Raw genomic sequence first — 23,265 nt, 5'->3', positions numbered from 1 at the left:
CTGCGCTGACTGCGCTCCGTTCTATAACGAAGCCACTCCGCGTTGCTTATCGCGGCTAGTACACAACAGTTCATATGCGGAAACAACGTAAGGGAAAGTGATGACGGGATATCTCAGGTCAGCCTTGCCGTGAAGCCAGCTTCCTTGTTGGAGGCGCACGGAATGAGCGCTTTCCGCTGCGTTCTGTCACGTTGACTTGTCCTTCACCTTCCGGAGAGCACAATGCGATCTTCAGTTGCCGCAGCATAGGGAACACGAACTCCTAGCCGAGATTCCCTCGAGCCGCTGGTCGCGCGTTAGCGTCGTCATCGATACTGCGCGCGCATCGCCGACAGAAGTCACCACTGTCAGATTGCCCCCTGTACGATTCGTGCAGCCATAATTGTAATAAAAAGAAGACGGAGACTGCAATCCGCGGGCACGCGAATCGAGCTCCCGCGCGGCCGGCGTCCGCGTGAGCACGCGCTTCTCTTCTTCCTCCGGCACGCGCACCTGCGACCTGGCGGCACTGGCGGTCGCCAGCAGTTGTAAATATGGCGGCCACGTTTGAAGGGGTGCATTTATCCAGTCTGTCCGATACCGGTGAAATAACTCAGAAGTTTCCCATCCCCCTGCTTCTGACAGTCGCCGACGAGTCGGATAACCTCATTGTGAAGTTCAAGAAGCGTGAGTTGGCCGCCTCACCGGCGCCGTTCGGCGCTCGCCGGGCGTCTAGCGAGGCCCTCTTTGTCTCCGTGCTCGCATTGTTTACAGTGGTCCGTGTCGCACATTCTGAAATCTATTTAGGCCTAAGGGTTTTCGATCACGAGACAGCGCCGTTTTGTGCTCCTTTTGACGCGAAAAAAATGGAGGGGCTTTAGTGCGCGGCACGGCGTCGGGGCGAACACATGGAAGGCTTCCCTGCGCGTTCGAAAGTGCGCTCTCGTGCGACATCTTGACTGATCACGGCCGCGTGCGCGAGCTGCGCTGCGCTCGCCGGCCGCTGTTGGCCTTTGATCGCGAAGATTTTAATTTTTCCCGGTCGCCAGACTTAATTTTCCCCAATCGCGTCAGGTTCGCGAACCCGAGATGCCGTCACTGCGCGAGTACTGGTACCCGTCACGCACTTTCTGTTCGTGAAGCACGCCGGCAGACGGCTAAGTTTCATGGATGTTCGCGGCAAATGTACTCCAGCCAGCAAAGGCCAGATGTGTGCGTGTTTTCTTGCGATTGCCACACAGGCACGCGAAAGCGTTCAGGTGTTAAAACGATCGACCTGCACCTGCTTGTTTGCTTACGGGGAATCGGTTTATGACGGGCTCTGAATGGAAAGAAAATTAAAGCCACGGAAGCGGCAGCCTTCTTTGATCGACGATACTTTCTTATAAAAATACGATTAAAGAAATCTTTTCAATCAATGAAAGCCGCCGTGCCGACAATTTGCTATCACGCTAGTGAGTAGTCCAATCTATTTCGCTTGTGTGGCTAACGCACAGTTAAGAGAGGGCATTAAAATATTTTGTTTTTGTGGAGTGATAACCCACGTAAAGTGAAAAATAGAAACAAATTGGACACTGCTAGCTGCACATCACTTGCTTCCCGGAGGCGGTGAACCTTCGTTAGAAACAACGTGTAACGCGAGACTTGTGTCCTGGTTTTGCCGCCTAAACTGTGCGTTTTATCCGTGTAAGCAAAAAGTTAGGATACGTTAGATTACTGTTAAATTATGCAATTACATTATAAGCATTGCGTAACATATACTGCAAATTTTAATCGCGATCGCTAATTTCGCTTAATCGAGGATGTCTTCCACTCAGCAGTATTTGTATAGCCGAGAAAAAACATTGTATTAGAATAAAGCCACATTAGGTTCATACACTAATGGGCACCATCATTTTGGTGTTTAAGAAAAAATAGTTCGTAATTACAGCCAGAACACGGCATCAACTCTATCACCGGTGGTTGCTGGTCGTTGCTTATGCTCTCTGTTAGCAGGGATGACGAAGAAACTATGAAGATGCCCAGGTTTTCTTCCATAGTATGAACGTGCAAGCATCACTTCTCGCTGGGTTATGTTACAGTTTAGTGCAAAACACATATTTTGACCTTCTGGCTGAGTTTCGTTCACAGCACTCTTTTTCTTTTAAACAGAGTTGCTACGATAGTTCGTAGCGCCTTGTTTTGCCAAGACACCACTTATCTGGATGAGACGGTGTTTTTTGGCTGCTCACCGGACGATGTGGATGGAGATGGTGGTGGACGTGCCTGCTCTGCATTTTTTTTACCTCTGGTGCAAACTGTTCCTGGGATGAGCTCGCGCCATCTAGTGAATAGCCTGTAAGGCAGTCAGCAAAATTTGCCGGCAGCCACGCTGTTTGGTTGTGCAAATCTCGCCAACTGAGTAAGGGGTGGTCGCACATTATGAAAACAATATTCAGGCGACACAGTTCATACTGGTAGTGTGCTTAGTAATGCTGCCATAGCAGGCAAATTTGTTCGGGGGGCATTTTCCTAGTACAACTAGCTTGAAAAGTCCCGACACAGGGAGAGGGCCGGGGACACAACACAGGACTTGCTACGGTCTACCGAAAAATCATGCTGACGTGCGCGCCACTGTGTCAGACAAAAGCAAACGGGGTTGTTCCGGTGACGAGCTCGTGACAAGTTTGTTCTTAGTAGTGCCTCCTTCCAAACAACAGCCTCCCCCTCACTGTGTCCCCCCACCCACTGTTGCAGGAGAGAGCAATGGGCCGCAGGCAGTGCACGAGGTGGAGATATTCCGGGACACAGACACGGCGCGAGTGGGCAAGCGCGCCTTTGTCGTCACCCACGACAAGGGCACCCTGCTTGTCCTGTTCCCCAGCAACGATGGTGCGTGCCCTTGTCACTTCGTTCAGCTGCTTAATGGCACTGCTCCAGCGCCCTGCTTGTTGCCCTTTTGTGCTGCAAATTTTGTGTTTTTTTCTTATGCTAAGTGATTCTTGGGCAGAAAAGTAGAGGGTACACATAATGCTGCAGCAACATCATTCGCTGGACGTGAATCGTAGTGTTTGCTGTTTGACCTGCCTGCTTTGTTTCCAGTTCCAACATTCCCTTCTGAACTTTCTAAAGTTCCTGTGGGGCTCCTTTCCACCGTGATTTATGCTTGGAGGGTACCGGTTCGTCTACAGAAGCTACTTGTGCGGGGGAGGTGTTTGGTAATTCACATGAAAGTACCATTTGGTGTTCCATGAAGCCGTGCACAAGAAGGGTGTCCTTGCAGTGGCTTCAAATGCCCTAGGGAGCTGTTTCCTTGCTTCAGATCTAAAAAGAAATGCTTTCTGTAGCATGTCCTTCCTTGTAGCGAGGTTGTCGCACTCGGAGACCTTCCTAGTTCTGTCTGTTTATTGAGCAATGCTTTGCGACATCTTAGTTGACATGGAAATACGCTGGCTTGCTGACAAGATGGCCATCGGTCATTGAAGCTCTCTGCCTAGAGAGGTGTTTTCTTGCTTCGGATCTAAAAAGAAATGCTTTCTGTAGCATGTGCTTCCTTCTAGCGAGATTGTCGCATGCAGAGAAGGCCTTCCTAGTTCTGTCTAATGGGTAACGCTTTGCGAGATCTTCGTTGACTTTGAAACAGGCTGGCTTGCTGACGAGATGACCTTTGTTCATTGAAGCCCTGCTTCGCTTCGCTAATTAGCTGTGAGCGATAAATGTGTGAAATGGGGTCCGTGCTGTTTGTTTGACACGAGTGGCCGTGAATGAGGCATTGCGTTGCCAGCAAGGGTAGCGTGTGGGGTGTGCTGCACAGAGGTGTTGTTGGCGCTGGCGCAGAACTGCTGCGGTTCCACCGGATAGTGGACGCCTTCAAGACGGGCCAGAACAGCTCAAGCTTCCGACAGAGGACGGACGAGGCGTCGGCCACCCAGTACTTCCAGGTACTCTTCCCTCCTCCCTCCTGGAGGACACTCGCGAGTCCCACCCCTCGCCCGTGACAAAGCGAGCATGCGTGGGGTCGTGACCCGCGGTGTAGTGGGCCCAGCACGTTGTTTGAGACTGTTGTGTGGCTGTGTTGTGGCCGCGGCGGCTGACGGGGGCCGTGTGTGTGTGGTTGTCCCGTGCAGTTCTACGGCTACCTGTCCCAGCAGCAGAACATGATGCAGGACTACATCCGCACCTCCACGTACCAGAGGGCCATCCTCAACAACATGGAGGACTTCAAGGACAAGGTGAGGGCGGCAGGCTGGCTTCTCAGAGCAGGGAACATTTGGTGATTTCTTGGGAGGTCTAGCTTGCCACGGGGAGACGAGGATAGTTGCCAAGAAACGCCTTACATTGCGATTACAGTGTGCTTAGACATCGTTTCTAAGTTTTGCTGGAGCTGGAAAGGTGAAGGGAACATTTGCTGCTTGCACTTTTGTTCAGCGCGGTGCACGCCGGCAAATCGAAGTGCAATCAAGAGACACCAAGATAAGCGCCGTTAAAGGGGCCCTGCAGCACTTGCCATCAACTATTCGGAATGTATTTTGGGGTAAAGTCGATTGTCCCAGCAATCTCCTCCCGCAGGAATTATGAAAATCCGTTCACTATCACCAAAACTACGCGTGATGAGAAATCGCGCATAATAGTTACCTTTCAACTCAACCGCGGACAACGCGACGAAAGCTGCGGGCTCTCTCCCGGAGAGGGGGGGTGGCTGGGGATGTTCTCTTAGTGGCCTTCGATATATCACAGGCCAGGGACTTTTCTCCGCAATGTTGAGGGGTCTATTTCCGGTCTGGTGCGACAAAAAAAGCAGGCGTGGTGCGCTCAGGCTGGTAGGGCGTTTTTGAAGCAATAAACGTTTGTTGTCGTGTGCTCTCGTTGAAAGGGAAGTATTAACTTCGTCACTCAAACTCCCCACACACTCAAAACACAAAAGACACACCAAAACTATGCGTACTGGTTCAGGCATAGAAGAGGTTGGTACACAGCGCCGATGACGGCAGATCGTCACAGGAAATGCAAGATATAATCCGCGAAGTTTACTAGTGGCAGCCAATAGGACAGCCATGGCCCAAATGACGTTTAGGCCATGCCAGGGGTGCATAATGAGAAGAATTGAAGAGAGCGTTTTTTTTTTTTTTTATAGTCTTTCACAGTGATTTGCACGCTTACCGCTTCACGTGCACGTTTCATATTTGTCTCAGGTATTCCTGTCAGCGTAATCTAAATGTTAGCAGGTTTACTTGCACTGCACAAAGAGCGTTGCAGGGTCCCTTTCAGAGCACAAATATTTGTGTAGCGTTCAAGAGGTGGCACTGGGCTTTTCATGTGCTACTGTCGTCACTGGTTGGCACAGACGACCCTTGCGGCGGCACTTTTGGTGTGGGTAAGAAATTGGTATTGTCGAAGGCCAGTGTGGAGGGGAGGGTGACAGCGTTACGCGAGCAAGTGTAGTATTCATGCGCTGCGCCCCCCGTTGCAGGTTGTTCTGGACGTCGGTGCTGGCTCGGGCATCCTCTCCTTCTTTGCAGTCCAGGCAGGGGCCCGCAAAGTGTTTGCCGTCGAGGCCAGCTCCATGGCCAAGCATGCCGAGGTGAGCACAACCATCCCACTCTTCTTTCCCACAACCACAGAGTGTATAAACAGGAAGGGCCTCGCTGGAGCGAGCTACTGGTATTAAGGGGGGGGGGGGCTCTTTTGTGAATCACTTTGGGAAGAACAGTGGAGGCGGAAAGATGAATGCCGGCTATGCAGGGCTGATGCGGTTCGGGGGGTTCATTCGCAGTGCCTCGTGTACCACAACAAAGTGGCGGACAAGGTGGTGGTGATCCCGGGCAAGATTGAGGAGATCACGCTGCCCGAGCCCGTGGACGTGATCGTGTCCGAGCCCATGGGGTACATGCTGTTCAACGAGCGCATGCTCGAGACCTACCTGCACGCCAAGAAGTGGCTCAAGCCCCAGGGTGAGTGGGGAGGGGGACGGGGGTTGAGAGCGACTTAGGTCCACCCTCTCACACCGTGTCCTTCCGGGTGCAGGCAAGATGTTCCCCACGCGAGGAGACCTGCACATAGCCCCCTTCTCTGACACCTGCCTGTACATGGAACAGCTCAACAAGGCCAACTTCTGGTGAGACCCCTCACCCTTGCGCAAGGGCAGGCATCGGGGAAAATGCAAGGCCACTACTCGTTCGGAAGAGCAGGCTGATGGGGGCGGAGGGCCGAGTGGAAAAATTCACGGAAAAATTCCGTAATGAGTCCCTTTTCACGGTTAGGCTATCCCAAGGTTGCAACACCCAGAAACTTCGCCACATCGTTAATTGAGTGCTGCTCTTGCCCCAGTGGCCTTGCATTCCTCAGCGTGTTGGGGGTGGGCGGCTGAAATGGCAGGGCCTGGTGTTTCCCGCGAGTCTGGTGGTTCCAGTGGGCTCTTCGGTGCGCGGCGTGTGTTTTCCCTCACGGTTGTCCACATGACGGGCGCGCTGTGTTTTGCAGTGAGGACACGATTCTTCACTTGGCTGAAAGGAGTGCACGGTAGGCATGTGTGCTTTCCCAGTGCCCTCGGCACCCTCCTCTCTGTCGCACAAGCGGTCGTTTCATCCATGCCCGTTCGCTGCAGCCGTGTGCCCGACATCGCCTGCATTCACTTTGTCAGCCTGACGGCTCAAATGTACTAATGTGGGAGACAAGTTGGTACACAACGTGGGCCTGAGACAAAAGTGTGCCTTGTAAGTGTAATATACAAAAAGATGGCGAGAGAAAAAACAAAACGAGAATGGTGGGGCCACTCCACAGTTTGCGGTGATGAGCAGCAAGTGCAGAAATGTGAAAATATCTGATATTCCGCATGGCTTCTTTTAAGGCAGAAGTTTGAAAAGCGATGTTTGTGTGCGCTAGGTTTTGGCCCATTGTTAACCTGCAGCAGATGGTGGTAAATTGATTGGTTACACTTTTCCTAGCCAAGATGCATCTTTTCCAAGTTTGACTTGTTAGAAGAATGCTTTTTTTGTGCGTCCTTTCTCTCCCTCATTTCTCTTTTGTGACAAGTTTTCTACACGAGGGAATTTGAATGTAAGCCTGGTTTATGGTTTTCTTCCTTCAAGAGTACAGTGTGATTAAGTGGGCAGCTACTTTGGTTGCAAGTCAATGTGGGGGGATTGGATTTTTAGGTATTAGTGATGGTGACGAATTTGGTAATGGCCGGTCACAGCTGTAGAGGGTAACTAAGTGCATCAACCGTAATTGAATGCAACACATTCTTCGACTGGGGTACCTTAAGGCACGTGCACTGCATTATGGGTCACTGTGCAGCTCGATCGAAATCTTAATCTCGCCACTTCCTTCGAGCCTAAGTTGAGCTCTTTTCTTACAGCCAAATGTGTCGCTGTAAATTCCCATGTCTCTTGAATGCAGAATCGACATTGTTTTTGTCTGACATCTATCTGTGGTGAGCTTCTAACAGATGGCAAATGACAAATAGTAGAGGGTGCAAAGAGGACATATTATGTGTAGCACACATAGGCAGGGATTTCAAACTGTTTGGGACAATGGAAATGCATGTGAGTAATGTTTCAAGCCAGAAAGGGAAGCCAGCAGAAACAGAAACAGACAGTACACGCAGAACATTCTTTTTTGAAGAAATCCCAGCAAGTGCATGCAAAATTTTTGAAGGGTAAATTCCGAGAATTTTATTCCGTATTATATTTGGTTCAACGAAGTAGTTGGTATTCTAAAATTGCAGTATTCTGCTTTTCGAATAGATCAGCTGAGACTTGTGGATTTTCTCGGCGATCAAAAAAGCATCATACCTGTCATGTTCTTTGATTTAAAATTGGCATAACAAACAGGGCAATATAATATTGAGAGAACATTCAATTTTTTCTTAGCCACTGAGCCATTCCGCCGTGGTGGCTCGGTGGCTACGGCGTTGAGCTGCTGAGCATGAGGTCGCGGGTTCAATTCCCGACTGCGGCGGCCGCTTTTCTGATGGAGGCGAAAAGCAAAAACGCCCGTGTGTACGAGATTTCGGCGCACATTAAAGATCCCCAGGCGGTCGAAATTCATCCGGAGCCCGCCACTACGGCGCGCCTCATCGCCTGCGTTGCGTAGGCGCGTTAAACCCTACAATCATACAATTTTTAAATGCAGAGCATTTCAGTAACTCACGATGTCACCCGCGTTGACGTCCGTAGTCCGCACCGTCGTTGTCCCTACTATATATAAAAAAAAATACTATCCGGCGCCCGGTTTCAATCCCTCGACCCTGCGGGCGGAGCGCAATGTACATGGTGCTCTACCCACTGCGCCACAAAGCCGACACAGAATGGGACACTACGAACGCGCCTTATATTGTTGACTCATTCAAATTACTGCTGACGAGCGCTCTCTCGTCAGCAGTTGCCATAAGTGCAACAACATTAACGTAACGCAAACTACTTAACGTCGTGCGCCCCCGGAAATGCTCTGCATTTGATCGTGCCCCTCGTGAGGGGGATGTTTCACTGCGTCTTCTCTCGAGCGCGGGACCTGTGGCGCCATCTGGCGGAGGCGTGGCACAACTCGTACCACTTTGAAAAGATGCGGCGCCAGCCAGCTTTTGGTGTGGCTTCACTATTGTTCAGATGCTACAAGAATATTGCTTTAACCTTTCCTCCAATGGAACCTTTCCTGCACCCAATTTTAGAGAAGAATACCAACAGACTGCTTTAATGCCCAAGCTTTCAAACAAAATCGAAGAAAAATACATTTAAATCTACAGCAGTGCTTAAAGGTGGAGTAAGTTTTCAAACTGCCATCAAAACCATGTTTCCGAAGAATCACTTATCACTTGTGGGATTCCTTCTGTAGTATTTCCTCAAATTTTAATCTTCAAACTTGTCGAACTCCATATTCACTTCGTTCATGCTGCAAAAAATAATGTTAACACCCCAGGAAAATAGTTGGGATGAGTGTTTTCTGAAGTTGCCTTCCTTGCCAACCTTCTTGCCAAAATTTATATTGCCCTGTGCCTCTCTCTGACGCGCAGAGAACGTGTGCCACGGTTAGGCATTTGTGACACTGGTGTACATCATCTTGAGTGGGTGCTGCATTTCTTATGGAAGAGGCTGTCAAAAAAATGTGTCTTTTGGTGCAGAAGCAAAGTGTCTGTATAAGTAGACACGCACTGGTTGCTGCATTGGACTACATGGCGAAGAAGATAAACAAAACAGTGGCTTACCTGCATGAGGAACATCCCTAACATGGGCTTACAATTGCTAAGGTGAAGTGGACTCAAATCACCCCTGCAACAACATGAATGATGCAAAAACCAATAAAAGGCACCAGGAAAACCAAAGCATGCCAGCCGCGTATAAAGAAAGAGATGATTAATGATAACCAAAGATGCGGATTGATTATTAGTTGCTGGGGGTTACTGGTAAGGTGGGTTGAAATTTATAACCTTTTGAGTGTCAAATTCTTTCGTCAAATGCAACCCCCAAGGGTCGATTTTTTTTTAATGCTGATATAAATTCTTCGGACGAATCTGTTTCGAGAAAAAATTGTCAATTTTTTTTAGGGTTATCGTGAAGTGGCTATCGTTTGTGTTGTTACATACGTGTGGTTTATTCGTGAGTAACATGAGAAAAATTCTAAGCTTTGCAGACGCATGAAGCGCCCAGAGGATGAAACCCAAACCAGCCGCTGTATAATAGTAATGATTAGTAAGGTCGGGTGAGGTGGTAATAAGGGGGGTTAAGACAGGTTAGGGTGAATTGAGATGGTCTATGGGGGTGTCTGTCACATTAGTACGGCAGGCCTTCAAAGTGCGTAAGCACTAAAGTGCCCTGAGAATTTTTTTTACCTGTAATGGCACTCTACACAGAATAATGGATTAGCCTTTGTATGTAATAAGGGATGTTAAATACCATGTTTTCTCATTTCTAAGCACCCCCTCCTCGTTTTCTTTTTCTAATCTTGTGTTTTCCTCGGTTGAAGGATGGGGGCTTAGGTTCAAAGCACATCTGTGCTAAACTCGCTAAACTCTGAACTTTTAAAACGTTGTTTTTGCCCGGTTGTGAGAGGTTGCTTACCTAGGGGGGCTTGAAGTCAAGGTAGTGTGGTGCTACGTACATTTTATTTAAACGTTAATGAACATTCACTGTTTTTAAAGCAAAGCTTTCTATAGTTTTGGCTAGGTGAAAGGAAAACCCTGCGGTCCCATGTACGCAGAAAACTCCTCTGGTGCAACCCAGTGCATGTGTGAAAAAAAAAAGTTTGGAGAGGAGTTTAAAGGAGAGAGAGATTTGTTGGGTTTATTGTGTGCCTTGTTCGCAGTAGTGAAAACAGTCGGCTGGTTGCCAGTGAAAAGGGGCTGTGCCGTGCTTGCAGGAACAGGCCAGCAGACGATGGTTGCACTGGCAGGATCGTTCTGCATATGCAACTTACTGTCGCTTACTTAAACAGCACAGAGGAAATACCAGACACGCAACGTATAACGAGAAAGACTTTAATGAACCGTAAGGTGTGACACATGGGTGAACACCGGCCACACGTTGCAGCTTCGTTTGTTAAAGGCCAGCTGCACTCAAATTTCACCTCGGCCAAATTTACTGTGAATGTACAGTACGTGCCACCAAACCGACTGGGATATTAGTGGTAGCCCCATGAAATGCATTGTTAATAAGCTATAAACGTTCAAAATAGCTCCGTCGCAGGCGACGCTGCATCTGCCGGCGAAACGTGCAAACAGCTATAAAGCGAAAGTGAAAATGCTGCCGGCCGGATGCGTTTTCCTTCGGCCAGCCACGAGAACCGGTCGAGCTCCGATAAACGCTTTTCTCCGAGGGCTGCTGCGAGGGGGAAACGTTGCGTGCAGGTACCCTCCGGCTGGTTGCGGCCGCTCACTGGCCGGCTGGGCCAGCTGCAACGCCACTTGTAATGGCCGCACTGCTCTCGATTTCTGTTTCAAAATCGCAGATTTTCAATGACCGTTTGCGCCGTAGATGCGTATTTGAGCTGTCATATTTTGTAACCTGGAGTCTTTTTAGGCCGACTATACGAAAATAGGTTTTCAAGAGATCGAAATTTTGAGTGCAGTTGGCCTTTAACCGACTGTACAGAGTGCATGGGCGCATTTCTTGCAATAATTGGGTGATGTGCATGCTATGCATTGAAACCGATATTTGAACTTTTTAAATTTGAATTTTCCAGTTTTAATCGATTGAATAAATTCTGGGACGTGCTGGTTGGCACATGTATTCTGCTTCTGAATACATTTGTCAGACAAAAGTAGATCGCAAAATAATTTTTTCTCCAGCACGACGTATATTTCTTGTGAAGTATCGCATGTACCACACTCACTTGTGTACAATGCCCTTGTGATAATACTGCACTCCCAATTTATGTGATTGAAATAGGGCAGAATGGCTGGAGTGTTGTAGCTGTTCGTGCAATGGTGCGCCAGTCCGCTAATGTAGCGAAAGCTACATACAGTACACTACCTCGGGCAGTCTTCGCGGGGTGACCAGTTTTGACCTTGAGAGCTAGAGGTTTAACCACACCCCCTTCCGCAAGTGCCTGGATTGGAGCAGCGCCCGATGGCGGGGAGAGATAGACGAGGAGGGAACGGGGAAGCGCGCAGGACCCGTGCCGCCACCTGTCAGAGGAAGGCGAAGACGCTGCCGCCGCAGCAATAAGTGCGCACGACGAAGAAAGGCGACGTGCGCGCAGAGCCGTGTGTGATGGTGTAGGACGAACATCCAACTGTGGTCGCTCGTACAGCGGTGACGCTTAAATAACATCGTGAGGCGAAAAAGAGGACACACGCTACTGTTGCGTCCAGCTTCGCTACCTTCAACTCTTGCGCATTAGTGTGAGCTTCCTTCATTTCTTCTGTTTCATTCTGCTCCAAACGCAAGTTTGTGCTGAAACAGCTCCCAAATGGTTTCTCAATGGGCAGCAAAATACGACGTGGCGACGAGGCATTCAGTGCCAGTCGCTGTGCACATGAAGCAGTAGAGATGCACTAATTGACCTTGTCATTCACAATTTGGCCCTTTAAAAGACTCCCACTCTCGGGATGTCAAATATCCCATTTGCCTGCCTCTCCGTGGTGGTGAGGTTCAACGGGGCCAACCCAAAAAAGCCAGTGAGCAGAAAAGGCAGGAAAGTTGTACTGGCAAGTGCTTGTCCAGCTATTTTTCGGTAATTCAGTTAGCATTGTCAAAAGCAAAAATGGTTTTACCGTTCAGTCGGACCCTCACCATTCTACCTTATCACAAGTGCGCTTGCTGTTCCAAGGGCTAGGTGCTGCCCTGGCACTAGTGAGAGCATTGCTTGTGACAACATAGCAGCTGTCTGCATATAATCATCATGGTAGTAATGGCTTGCCATACAGCAATGCTTTTATGATTGCAGAGCACTTTAGGGGATCGTAGCTCGCCGTAACACTCCATGTCAAGCTACTGCCGGAATCAGGCGGTGCAGCGAGATAACGGACCCAAGTAGAGCCCGGCGTACCCGGCGTAGGGCGTCTCACAGAGGCTTCAAAAACTAAGCGGTTGATATAGCTATAAGCGTTCGAAACTCTTGGACCGCTGACACTTGTTATACATGTCTTCGTTGTTTAGCGCAAAGAAAACTGCAGGTACACTTGAGGCAAAATATACATAATTACCCACAGCACCCGTGTTCATTTAGTTCGGAACACTCGTTGGAGTGGTTTTTACGGTAGTAGGCGAAAAAGAGTGGCAGTGCAATGCCGGCACGTGCGGAAGGAAAAGCGAGCAAAAAAAAAAAAAAAATCCTGCTTGTGAAGTTTTAGGCTGGGGGCGCGCGAGGACTGTGGAGACGGGAAATTTGAATTGCATTGGGTGGTAGCAGTGAGTGGATAACGGCGCCACAGCCCATTATGGCTCTGCACTTCCGACAGCTTTCATGTTGAGTGGAACGGCCTTAATTTTTTCGTTTTAGTGCATTTCTCTTCTCGGTAAGTGCGCTATTAGCGTGCGGTTAGAAAGTTTGATTGCTTTGTTAAATTGGCGATTTTGGCAGGATTAACAAATTCTGGTTTTGTACAGCACCTGCCCCTTCTCCCCTCAGTGCACTGACGCAGTGAACGGCTTTATTAACTGATCACATTGAGTGTTGGCGACTGCCTTCTGGGCTGCACGTCAGCCTGTAAATGCTGTATTGCAATTTCACACCAGTTACACACTCTGCCTATCGTGGTTTAGCAGGCAGCCACCGTTTGTTTGCCGTCCAGGTACCAGCAGAGCTTCCATGGCGTGGACCTGTCCAGTTTACGAGAAGCTGCTGTCAAGGAGTATTTCAGGCAGCCCATTGTGGTACGCTCATTTTTTTTTTCACCCTGACGGGGTAACATTGCTTCGGAAGACAGCTGGAGGTGGTGCAGACACGCCCCCCTGTCGTCCCTCTCTTTGCAGGACACGTTTGATGTGCGCATCTGCATGGCAAAGTCCTTGAGGCACACGGTAGACTTTGAGCACGCCTCGGAGAGCGACCTGCACTGCATTGAGGTGCCCCTGCAGTTCAACCTGCTCCAGTCGGGCGAGCTGCATGGCCTGGCCTTCTGGTTTGACGTGGCCTTCATCGGATCCGTGTACGTCCCCTTTTTAAAACTTGATTGTGACCCCCTGCTCTTGATTGTGACCCCCCAGCGAACGCGAACGGGTGTCCCCTGTTACTGTAATTGTGGAAAGCGACGCAGAGTTTTATTTGTGACAAAAGCTTGACGTCTCGGTCAGCATTGGCGCTTGACCGGGGTCCCGGAGCCTGAACGCAGTGCACTTTGGGCGCGTGCAGGCAGACGGTGTGGCTGTCCACGGGGCCGACGCAGCCCCTGACGCACTGGTACCAGGTGCGCTGCCTGCTGGAGAACCCGCTGTTCGTGCAGCGGGGACAGCGGCTGGGTGGGCGCGTGGTGCTGAGGTCGAACCGGCGCCAGAGCTACGACGTGGACTTGGAGCTGGAGCTGGAAGGGGGCCTGCGGGCCACCAACAGCCTGGACCTGAAGAACCCCTTCTTCCGGTACACGGGGCAGCCCCCCCAGCCGCCGCCGGGCTGCCACGACACCTCGCCGAGCGAGGCCTACTGGGCCACCCTGGACGCGGCCAGCGGTGAGCGCTCCTTCCTGCGGCCTCCTCCCCTCTCCCTCTGCCGCCCGCGGCGCGAGATTCCGTTTCCTCGTCGGCACAAGCCTGTCACTTCCTGCATGCACCTAGTGCCACGTACTTTTTCACTTCGAGCACTCCTTATATCGTTTCGAGAAACTGCTACAAGATCGTCACTGTTAGGTATCAGTAGCCTTACGAGTAGAACCGCGGGTTTAGCCGCCAACAGCAAGGTTAGAGCCCCAGCAGTGCAAAAATTTTCGCACGTGATTTTTCTTACTGTTAAATATTTTCTCGGCTCAATTCTATGCATTCTTTCCGTAAATAAGGGTTTTTCGGTGTCTTTTAGGTCGGTTTAGGGGTGGGGCGTGGCATATGAGAGCGTTTAGTTAACGTTACGCGGAAGTGACCCGCTTTTACTCATGCTGGAACGGAATGTTGTGCCCGCTGCATTGCTCTCGCTGCTCACGACGATGACCTCCGCCCACTTGGCTGTTTGCAGGTTGCTACTCATACAGGCCTAACAGTGAAGCTGATGACTATGCTGCCTATGCTTTAAGCAGTAGGTACTTAACCTTAACCCTAACTGTTGGTGTAGGCAGCATGCGCAACGTAAGGATTTGGACCTTTCGCTCTTGCTCTCACTCTCTTCGTGTACCCCTTTACCGACGGCTCTGCTCTGTGCCCAGTCTGCACTCCTTATGTCATGAGGGTGGTTGTGTCTAAACCTCTGTCATCCACTGTGGAGGGATGGGGGGGGGGGGGTTCAGTTTTAAGGTCAATTTTAGCATTAATAAAAGAAATAAGGTTTAATTTTAAGGCTAATAAGAGCAATTTCTCTGTGGCTTGCAACTTGGGAACTAGCACCTGATTTTCACACCTTAGTTTGGGAAATCGCAAAACTAGTGAACTGTGGATTCTGTGTAAATAAAAGCAGTGTTGATCGAGGAGGTCAGACAGCGTGTCGAAAGCTTCTGGGTGGCCTAACGCTCAGCGACTGCAAAAAAGTAGTTTTGAGGGTTCAGATTTGTATTGGCTCAATTGCGTAAAGATTATGAGGCGTAATTAATGACTCCAATTGAAATGGTATGACATGTGACCAGTAGTAGTCATTGTAATGGCCACCTTCCAAGATCCAGTGCTCAGTATAATATAGGTTTCCACAACGTAAAGCTAAGTACGACTCAAAGCACTTCTAACGTATTTGCATGCTGGCTATAACCCGTGATGTATGCTTTATCGTAGCTGCAAGGCAACTAACCTATTGTCACTAGTAAATGGAAATAAATGGATTTAGTGAGAAAATTTGTACTGGGGGAAACATGGCAGACCACACAGCACAGCTACTCCAAAAACAGGACAAAAGGGTAATCGCACTCCTTCAGCTTCTCTTCTTATGCTCCCTTCGTAGGTACCGTGGCTCATATCCAAGTGGCCAGGTGGCAAGATGAGGACCATGCCACCATATGTCTAAATGATGGAATCTATGGGGCGCTGTCATTGACCCTGTAGTTTCTCTGGTAGTTCAACCTGTAAGGGAACTTGTTTGTGCTCGTACTTCTTCGTCTTCTCAGTGTTAGTGTGGAAAGTTAGGCAAGTTGGTGCTGGGATAAGTGTGGCATGTTTTTGGAGCAAAAAAGACAGGAACCTAGCGAAGAATATGAACGGGAGCATTTGTCCCGTCCGTATTCTTCTCTAGGTTCCAGTCTTTTTTGCACTGGAAAGCATGCCCCAGTCATCTCAGTGTTGACCTTGTTTCCCAATTGCCTTTGGGGCCTTGCTGCTCTTTCTTTCTCATCTTCAGACTCCACGCGGCTTGGCTTGGCTTGTGGCTTGGCATCACTCGTGTTATGTGGCTCCGTTTGCGAAAAATGCTGTGGGCAGGAAAATGTGGCGGGAACGTGTGTTGGCAAAATTCTGCCTGACGGGCGGTTTGTGAAAAGATTCTAGGGGCTTCATATTTTAGTATGACTGCTTCTATTATTACCCCCTGAAAAATGTCTTCCTAGCATTGCACTTGTGTATTGTAGTGGTGCCACTATTAATGCTTGGGCCCCACAGAGCTGGCGTTCGTTCGAACGACAGTTGCCATTACCCGTCGTAATCGCATGCATACACGTGGTGTGTATCTAATTTCACGTGTAATCGTTCAATACAGCTGAATCGTTCACTCACATTCACCAGAAAATGGAGGCGAGTGCAGCTGGTCCCCAAATGGTGGCTCGATTGGTGAAAGCGATGGGTGTGTCTTTTGAAGCCGGTGGGTTCAGATCCCACCCGATGCCTCATCTTTGGTCAGTGTTTTGTATCGTGAAGTTTTCTGCTTCCTCTCCTCTAGGCCTCTCTTGGTGTTCTTTGATGTCTGCTTTCCTTCCTACGTCATTCAGTGATCCCCAAGTCGTGGTAATGATGGCAACCGCCAATGAGGCTAACAGTGTCCCGGCCGGTTGGAAACTCCCAGCAATTGCACACACACAAATGCTCCAGAACATGGAGGGATGTACATCCTCTGGATCACCTGATGAGGGCATCGAATGCCTCACTCCAAGGGTGTATGTTTAGATTCGACCTCGGGTGCATATTCTTTCTCGTCCAAGTTTAGGAACTTGCCATTCTCACTCAAACAGTGCACAACACTCTTTCCCCTGTGGGTCCCTTGACTGTTAGCCTGCCTTCCTCCTCTATGTCGCCGTAGCATGCTGCCTCCTCTCAGCAGGGAGCCGAAGACAAGCACACAGGCTTGGGGCTTGCTCTCAGGCGCCAGAGCTTCTCCTTTTGAGTGAAGGGGTTGCTTCGGATCGAATGCAGGGGGGCCATGCATGTTTTGTATCTGACGGCAGTCAAACCCAGGTTGTCGAACCCAGGTATTTCCCAGCTATTGTCGTTATCAAACACACAAATTATCATTGTGAAAGTTCTGTTGAACTCCAATTTCGCTGGCCGTGTTTGCTACATTAACAATCGCTGAGCTGGGTGGTACATTCTTGAATAAAGAAGAAAACGCGGCGCAAACTAGACGGGGACAAAAAAGAGAAGATATGAGAGATACAGGCAGATGTTTCTGTTGTATCTTCTCTTCTGTGTCCTCGTCTAGTTTGCGCCATTTTTTTTTTCTTCTTTATTCAGGCTATAATAAACGGCCTGCTGAACTCTCGGAAAGTGCACTTGTGCCCAAAGACACTCGCTGTATCTCTTGCACTTGTATGCGGTGCCGCATGAATGACACCCCCAAGGGTTTAGCCTCATGCCAGGCGGGTTGTGGATACGAGCTTGGTGCGTTTTAGTCTTAGCCTTTCAATCTAAGCCGACCCATCTCATTTTTGTAGCTCGCTTTTTAGAAAGTGTCAGCTTGTAATTGAGTAAATACTGTAAGCCTCTTCCTTTGGGGTTTGTTTTGCAATTATCGCGCAATTTCAGCAGCCAGTATTAATGAACACGGGTTTCACATTCGAGGCCTGGGCACTGGCAAAGCCTCAGCGTGCTCCCCCCTCCCAGGCGAGCGCTGCGAGTAGAATGCTGGGCTTATTTGTGTCTCCCACAAGATCCCAGGGCCGTGTTCTGGCAAGTGCGGAGGTGCTGGGCCCACCCAGTTCGGGGTAGAAGCGACAGGATAGAATTCCAAAATTACGCCGTGTTTGTTGTTGGGGTGTAGCACCACACCCATGTATGGCTTTTGTTCTTGTATAGGGGGAAGTGAGCGAGTTCTCTCGTTTGGCGCGTAGCGAGCCGAGCTGTGCGGTTGAGGGCATCTCTCCCTTTTTTCTGAGTCGTGTGTGTTGTGTGTGTGTGTGTGCAGCGGGCGTGGGAGCGGACAGCGCGGCTGGTCAGCTCATGATGAATGGGGCCGTGACGCTCATGAATGGCACGGGCGTGGTGGACATGCACGCCGCAGCAGCTCAGCCCGTAGCGCAGCAGCCCCTCGGAGTGCACCTGTCAAACGTGGTCTCCCTAGGTGAGGGAAAGGTCTCGGCGTCCGGAAGGGGCGACTCGTCCACGCTTGCCTGGTGGTTTCCTCACTGCCCTTTGGCCCTCTTCCTCTTGCAGGGTCTCTTCCAAGTCCTGGAACGGTAAACTCAACCAAGACGGTCAACTCGAGGGCGCAGGCCGTGCCCACAAGTTCAATTGGTGGCGGTATTTCACCGGCCTTATTCAATCAGGTACGTATGCACCCCCCTCACCCCCACCGGTGCTGGGTTGAGGCAGGACGGGCTCTGGTGGAGCAGAGCCAACGTTTGCGCCGGTCAGGATCGGCCACAGGCGGACAACCTCCAAGCGGGGACGGTGTAGGGAAATCCGAAGCAGCGATTGTATTCGAATGGCGCAGGAGTGGTTGGAAGGCAATGGGAGAGGCTTTAGCAAGGTTCGCACATGTCCTTGAAAACCCTTGAATTTAGAAGTTAAATTTCAAAGCCTGGAAAGTCCTGAAATTTTTAAAGGGTCCTTGAAAACCCTTGATTTTTCGGGAGATAACCAATGGCCACATTTTTTCACAAGAATTTAAAGTGTTCGTCGTGAATTTTAGGTGTTACAAATGTAAAGAAACATTGTAACAATCAAGTTTCAGTGTATTGCGTGAAATTACGAGTTGTGGATTCTCATTATTACGAGGCAACATTGGGAGCAGCACTCCTTAATAGAATTCATGTCGCGATACAATCTCGTGAAAGCCGGCTTCTGTTCTCTATCTTGCATGTTCCATCTAGTCTGTGGACGGCCTTTCATTGCATGTTTGCTGTGCCTCATACACTCCATCTGCGTTTGCTTTTACGTGCAAATGGTGGACGTGTACATAATTCATCCTGCCTTGCAGCAACACTTGCTGAGTTAATGATACTGTTGCTGACAAAGCAGGAGATGCAGGCAACATTAACTAAGTTTTGAAATCAAGCAGCCTCAGCAAAACACAAAGAAAAAAGAAAACCCTCTAAATATAAACTATGAAAAAATAATAATAAAGCTGGGGGAGCATTCATGAACCCATAGTGCCTATCTAAATGTGCATTAATATTCTTAGGTATTGGGCAATAACAGAATTTTGCATTGTGTTGAAAAAGTTATAAGTAATCCCAGATAAAACATAAGATGGGCACCTTGAAAATGTGTTTTCTGGTCCTTGAAAGTCCTTGAAAATCCTCGAATTTTTGCTTTTGAAGCCCGTACGAACCCTGCTTTAGTCCATCTGTGGATCCCAGCAGGGGGTGATAAGCGAAGTTGAGCAGTAGATCAGAATGGGTTCTTGTACGCATGTCCTGATGGCCTGGTATTCAAGGGGAGAGGAGTCAAGACCTTCAAATGGTTGCATGGTTAGAGCTCTCAGAAACATTCCTCAGGCCCGCAAGGTCGGAACAAGAACGGCGTTAAGCGTGTGCCCTGGCTACTTCGTTCGATGCGCATGCTGTAGGAGTGTGTGTTTGCAGTTGCGCAGGGCTGGCATCATAACACTGTGCTAGTCTGTCGCCTGAACCCCCGTAGGACTTGGGAGGGGGGTACCTGCTGCTTTTGTTGCAAATGTCGATGAAAGACTATAGTAGACTGGCGCCCCAGCCAAGAAAATGCCTCCCTTCTCTTTCCAGCTCCCCTCTTATGCTGTTCTTCTCCCGTCTCGCTCCTCCCCAAGATAAATACGCTAGAGGATTGCTCAAGTCAGTTTAAATTTACCGCATTCCACTGTTCCACGCCGGGTGCCTTGATGCCAGTGCTGCTGTACTGCGGAGACGCGCATGAATTGAGGCACCCTACTACAGCGTTCATAGAACCACGTTGCCCTACTCCAAGAGCATGCCAAGTGGAATGTGGAACTTATCTATACTCGGTGACAACTTAAAAACGGCACCGGAAGTTGCCGCTGTGCCTTATCACCGTGGCCGGATGTTTCTCCGCGCGGCGCAAGTAGGGCGTTACTGGGAATATTTTGAACATGCGCGTTCCCGTTATTTTTTGGACTTAATATGCTTATAAACGACTCCAGTGACGACAAACTGCGTGAGACAAGGCAGACGATATCGCGCATTCATAGCAAACCCCTTTCAAAACGCGCGCGCACTGGCGTCAAGGGTCCGGCGCTTTGGCGGAGTGATACACTACATGAGGTGGTGCCGTTCTTGAGTTGTAACCGAGTATAGTAAAACCTTTCGTTGCGTTTGCCATTTTAAAATGCCGTGAGAAGCCATAGTGGCGCGGGCAACAGCAGGCGATAAAGGGGATTTTTATTTTCAGCACTGGGTGTATTTCAGTTGCCATCGCAAAAATAAAGCACCCAGAATTTTTTAAAATAAAGGGACACTGCAAACAACACTTATGTATTGATGTTCCGTCTTATGTTTGCGTAATGTCCTGTTCTTGTTCAACATGTTGACAAGTATGAACACTGGCACCAGAGACTTAGACGTTTGAATTTGGCTGTGGGTTTATATAACTGTTGCGCAAGTTAGGGTTCACTTTGTTTGGGTGGCTGAGTCGAGCCACAGACAGACATACAGACAGACAGGCCAAAATTTCTGCGTTAAGTGGCCCAAGAAAGACTATTGTCTTTTTAAAATGAAGATGTGCAGCCCTCCATTTTGTTGTCTGCCACTGAGAGCCGGCCCCGTCGTTCCCGTTTCAGCAACAGGTGCTCCTCAGCAGTGCGTCGCAGTTCCCTGTAAATAACAGCCTGATGATCGGCGACTACGTCACTCCCGGCAACATCCTGATGCCCGGCTACAAGAACTGAGGGCGCCTCCCTCCCCCCTCTTCCTGCCCCGGGCCCTCCTCCCCGGCCACGCCCGGGCGCAACAAGGCTCAAAATTTCTCGCCCCCCTGCCTCCCTGGTGGTCTTGCTGTCGGGCGGGGCTCTCTGGTCGGCAGTGACGACAGAGCACGAGCGCTCGCAAACCCCCGGTTGTCCTGACCGGGCCCATCTGTAGGGCCTTCTCCGCGCTGTGCAAGTCTTGCGGAAAGCCCAGCTGGCAGGCTTGGCTCTTGTAGTTTTTGACCCAGAAATGTCAGTGGAAGAGTTATTTAATGGTTGCGGTGGGCCTTGGCGGGTACACTACTGATAACGGGAGAATGCTAAACAATGTTTTTTTTGCGGCTGGCACGGGGCAGCGGGGACTTTTAAAGTGCTTTAGCCTTTTTTCCCGAGATGCTGGTATGCATTAATCTTGTTAGTACAGCCGTTTTTTGGGCTAGTTTGGTTGTTTGATTTTAACGTGCAACTTTTGTGCTTGTTGTGCACCTGGGCAAGTGTAACTGTGCCGTGCCCGCCTCGATGAAATTGATTTGGGCAGTGTTTCAAGCTTCAAGCTCTGGTCATCAAGCTATGGTCATCGGCAGGGAATCTTCTATGAATCACCCTTCACTGCACTTGTCAGGCTGCTGGGCTTTCCCAAGGTAGCTTGCACGAATGTCCCTGGTCAGGTAGTTAGTTTCTTGTAAGGGATTCAAGTTCATTGCATTCAGTAGAGTAAATTCGCCACCCTCCATGCATAAGATTCTCGAGTCAGCTTTTAGGAATCTTGGTGGGCCAAGAATTAACGGGCGTAAGGCTGCTTTGCGCTGCAGTTGTGCTCTACAGGTGGTGCGCGTCGTTCTGGCTCTGCTGTCTTGCCTCTGGCCTTGCTGCTGCAGTGTGCATTTGTGCGAACGCGTGCACGACTTCTTGTCGATTGTGCCTCGTTGCGCACAATTAGGCCCTGACACGGGCCAGACAATGGCCTCGTACCGGGAGAGTTGAGCAGCCGTGCGGAAATGGCTTTCAAATTTTCGCTGGTTAGCCAGCGACTAGCCGTGCATACCGTGCCACCTTGTCGTTCTGTATCATGACAGTTGTAGAGCGTCGGCTTTTTTTCTGTCGGCTACGCTTGCTCTCACACGCTACACTCTACGAGGCCATTGTTTGGTGACGTTCACTCTGCGTGCACCTGTCGTGTAGTGGCCTGCTAGAGCCGCCAGGTGAAGGCATTGGGGCTGTCGACGACGTGTATGCTTGTGACTGCGCGCGAGTAAGTGCCAGCCGCGCTGTAGAATTGGCCTTGTGTTTGGTCGCAGCTTCTTGTTTTAAGGAGGCTGTGACCTACGTGTGTACATGTACTCCTGCTCCCCGTTTATTTTATTATTTCGGTGTACTGTGCGTCCTTCTCCTTGTTGAGAGGGGGCCCGCCATTTTTTCATTTCTTGGCTACCAGCCAGGTACTCTGAGACCGTGCTCAAGACATGTTTTTCTTTCTCACTCGCACAGTGTTTTAAATGTTTGTTGTTTCTGCTCATTTGATCATTTCTCTCCTCCCCCCCCCCTTTTTTTTTGAAGGCAGCTGCGGTTGTCAGCTGCTTCCTTGCACTGATTGTGTGCGGTGCGCTCAGTGATAGAAGGCACTGTGGCTGAAACATTGCCTGGGGCTCTTTGCTCATTTTAAAACTCTGCAGGCAAATAATTGCAGCTACTGCAAGGTTCCGCGTTGGGTTGTTCTTTGTTCATAGTGTTTCCTTAGGTGCCACCGCTGTAATGTAACAATGTATGCGGGGGATTTGACCCAGCCTCGAGTAGCGGGCGGAAAGAGAAAAAAGAAAAAGAAGCCGTCTCTAGTCGGCTACGACTGACTTCATGGCTTGGGGCTGCGGCCCGTTATCATCCGACCTGTTTCCCTTGTTGTCGGGGGGGGACAACTCTAACACTGTTGGCTCCTTCTGCGTGAATGCGAGAAGGGCTTGAGATTACCTGCGTACATCGCAGGGCCAGATGCGATTCCTCTCCAAGAGAATAGCTGTGTCGTCGTGCTGTGTGAGTCCTGGTTGCGGGACGTTTTCATCTCTCTCGGATTGAAAAGCTTGCATGCGCGCACGAGGGTGCATTTTCTTGTAAACATTTTGTACATTAGTGTTTTCTTGCTTTCTCTAGGAACGAATTGCTGTCCTGTGTGTACCGTAGACGAAGGCAGAGTAATCCTTGTTTCCGCCAGTGGAGCTGCCCGTGTGGGCGGTGGCTTTGCGCAGCGGCCATTGGGACGGATAGGATTAAACCTGTGATATGCCTCTTGTCTCTGTCTATGAGTGCGGAGTAGTTTGCCGGGCCACGGGGGCTCGCTGGCTGCCCCCAGGCGGGCTCACCCTGAAGCCTTGCAATAAACCCATTGCCCGCTCCTCTGGTTCGGCTCCACTGGACCGAGTTTAAATTGATTTGCAAGCTAATAAACGTGTCTCGAAGGTGTCTGGGTCGTGGCTTCGTAACTGGACG

The 23,265-nt window shown here is 49.9% G+C and overlaps 1 protein-coding gene across 3 annotated transcripts; it reads left to right on the top strand.

Moving 5' to 3' along the window:
• Nucleotides 1-468: 468 nt before the first annotated feature.
• Art4 (arginine methyltransferase 4) lies at nt 469-23,238 on the top strand. 3 transcript variants are annotated; one of them, XM_077693866.1, is made up of 14 exons: nt 469-666; nt 2,716-2,850; nt 3,796-3,899; nt 4,086-4,190; nt 5,429-5,539; nt 5,732-5,909; nt 5,983-6,073; nt 13,187-13,268; nt 13,368-13,543; nt 13,747-14,060; nt 14,557-14,616; nt 17,851-18,006; nt 18,099-18,211; nt 20,665-23,238. In XM_077693866.1, the coding sequence occupies exons 1-14, from the start codon at nt 534-536 to the stop codon at nt 20,764-20,766; spliced, it is 1,860 nt and encodes a 619-aa protein (XP_077549992.1). In that variant the 5' UTR covers nt 469-533; the 3' UTR covers nt 20,767-23,238. The 3 variants fall into 3 exon arrangements, with proteins under 3 accessions (XP_077549992.1, XP_077549991.1, XP_077549993.1); XM_077693865.1 differs by having other exon boundaries at nt 470-666; nt 20,659-23,238; XM_077693867.1 differs by lacking the exon at nt 14,557-14,616 and having other exon boundaries at nt 472-666; nt 20,659-23,238.
• The last annotated feature ends 27 nt before the right edge of the window (nt 23,239-23,265 follow it).

Source organism: Haemaphysalis longicornis, unplaced genomic scaffold, assembly GCF_048455015.1.
Source record: "Haemaphysalis longicornis isolate Haplotype H1 unplaced genomic scaffold, Haemaphysalis longicornis Haplotype H1 scaffold_12, whole genome shotgun sequence".
Taxonomy (NCBI): domain Eukaryota; kingdom Metazoa; phylum Arthropoda; class Arachnida; order Ixodida; family Ixodidae; genus Haemaphysalis; species Haemaphysalis longicornis.
This window is presented reverse-complemented; position numbering and strand designations above follow the sequence as displayed.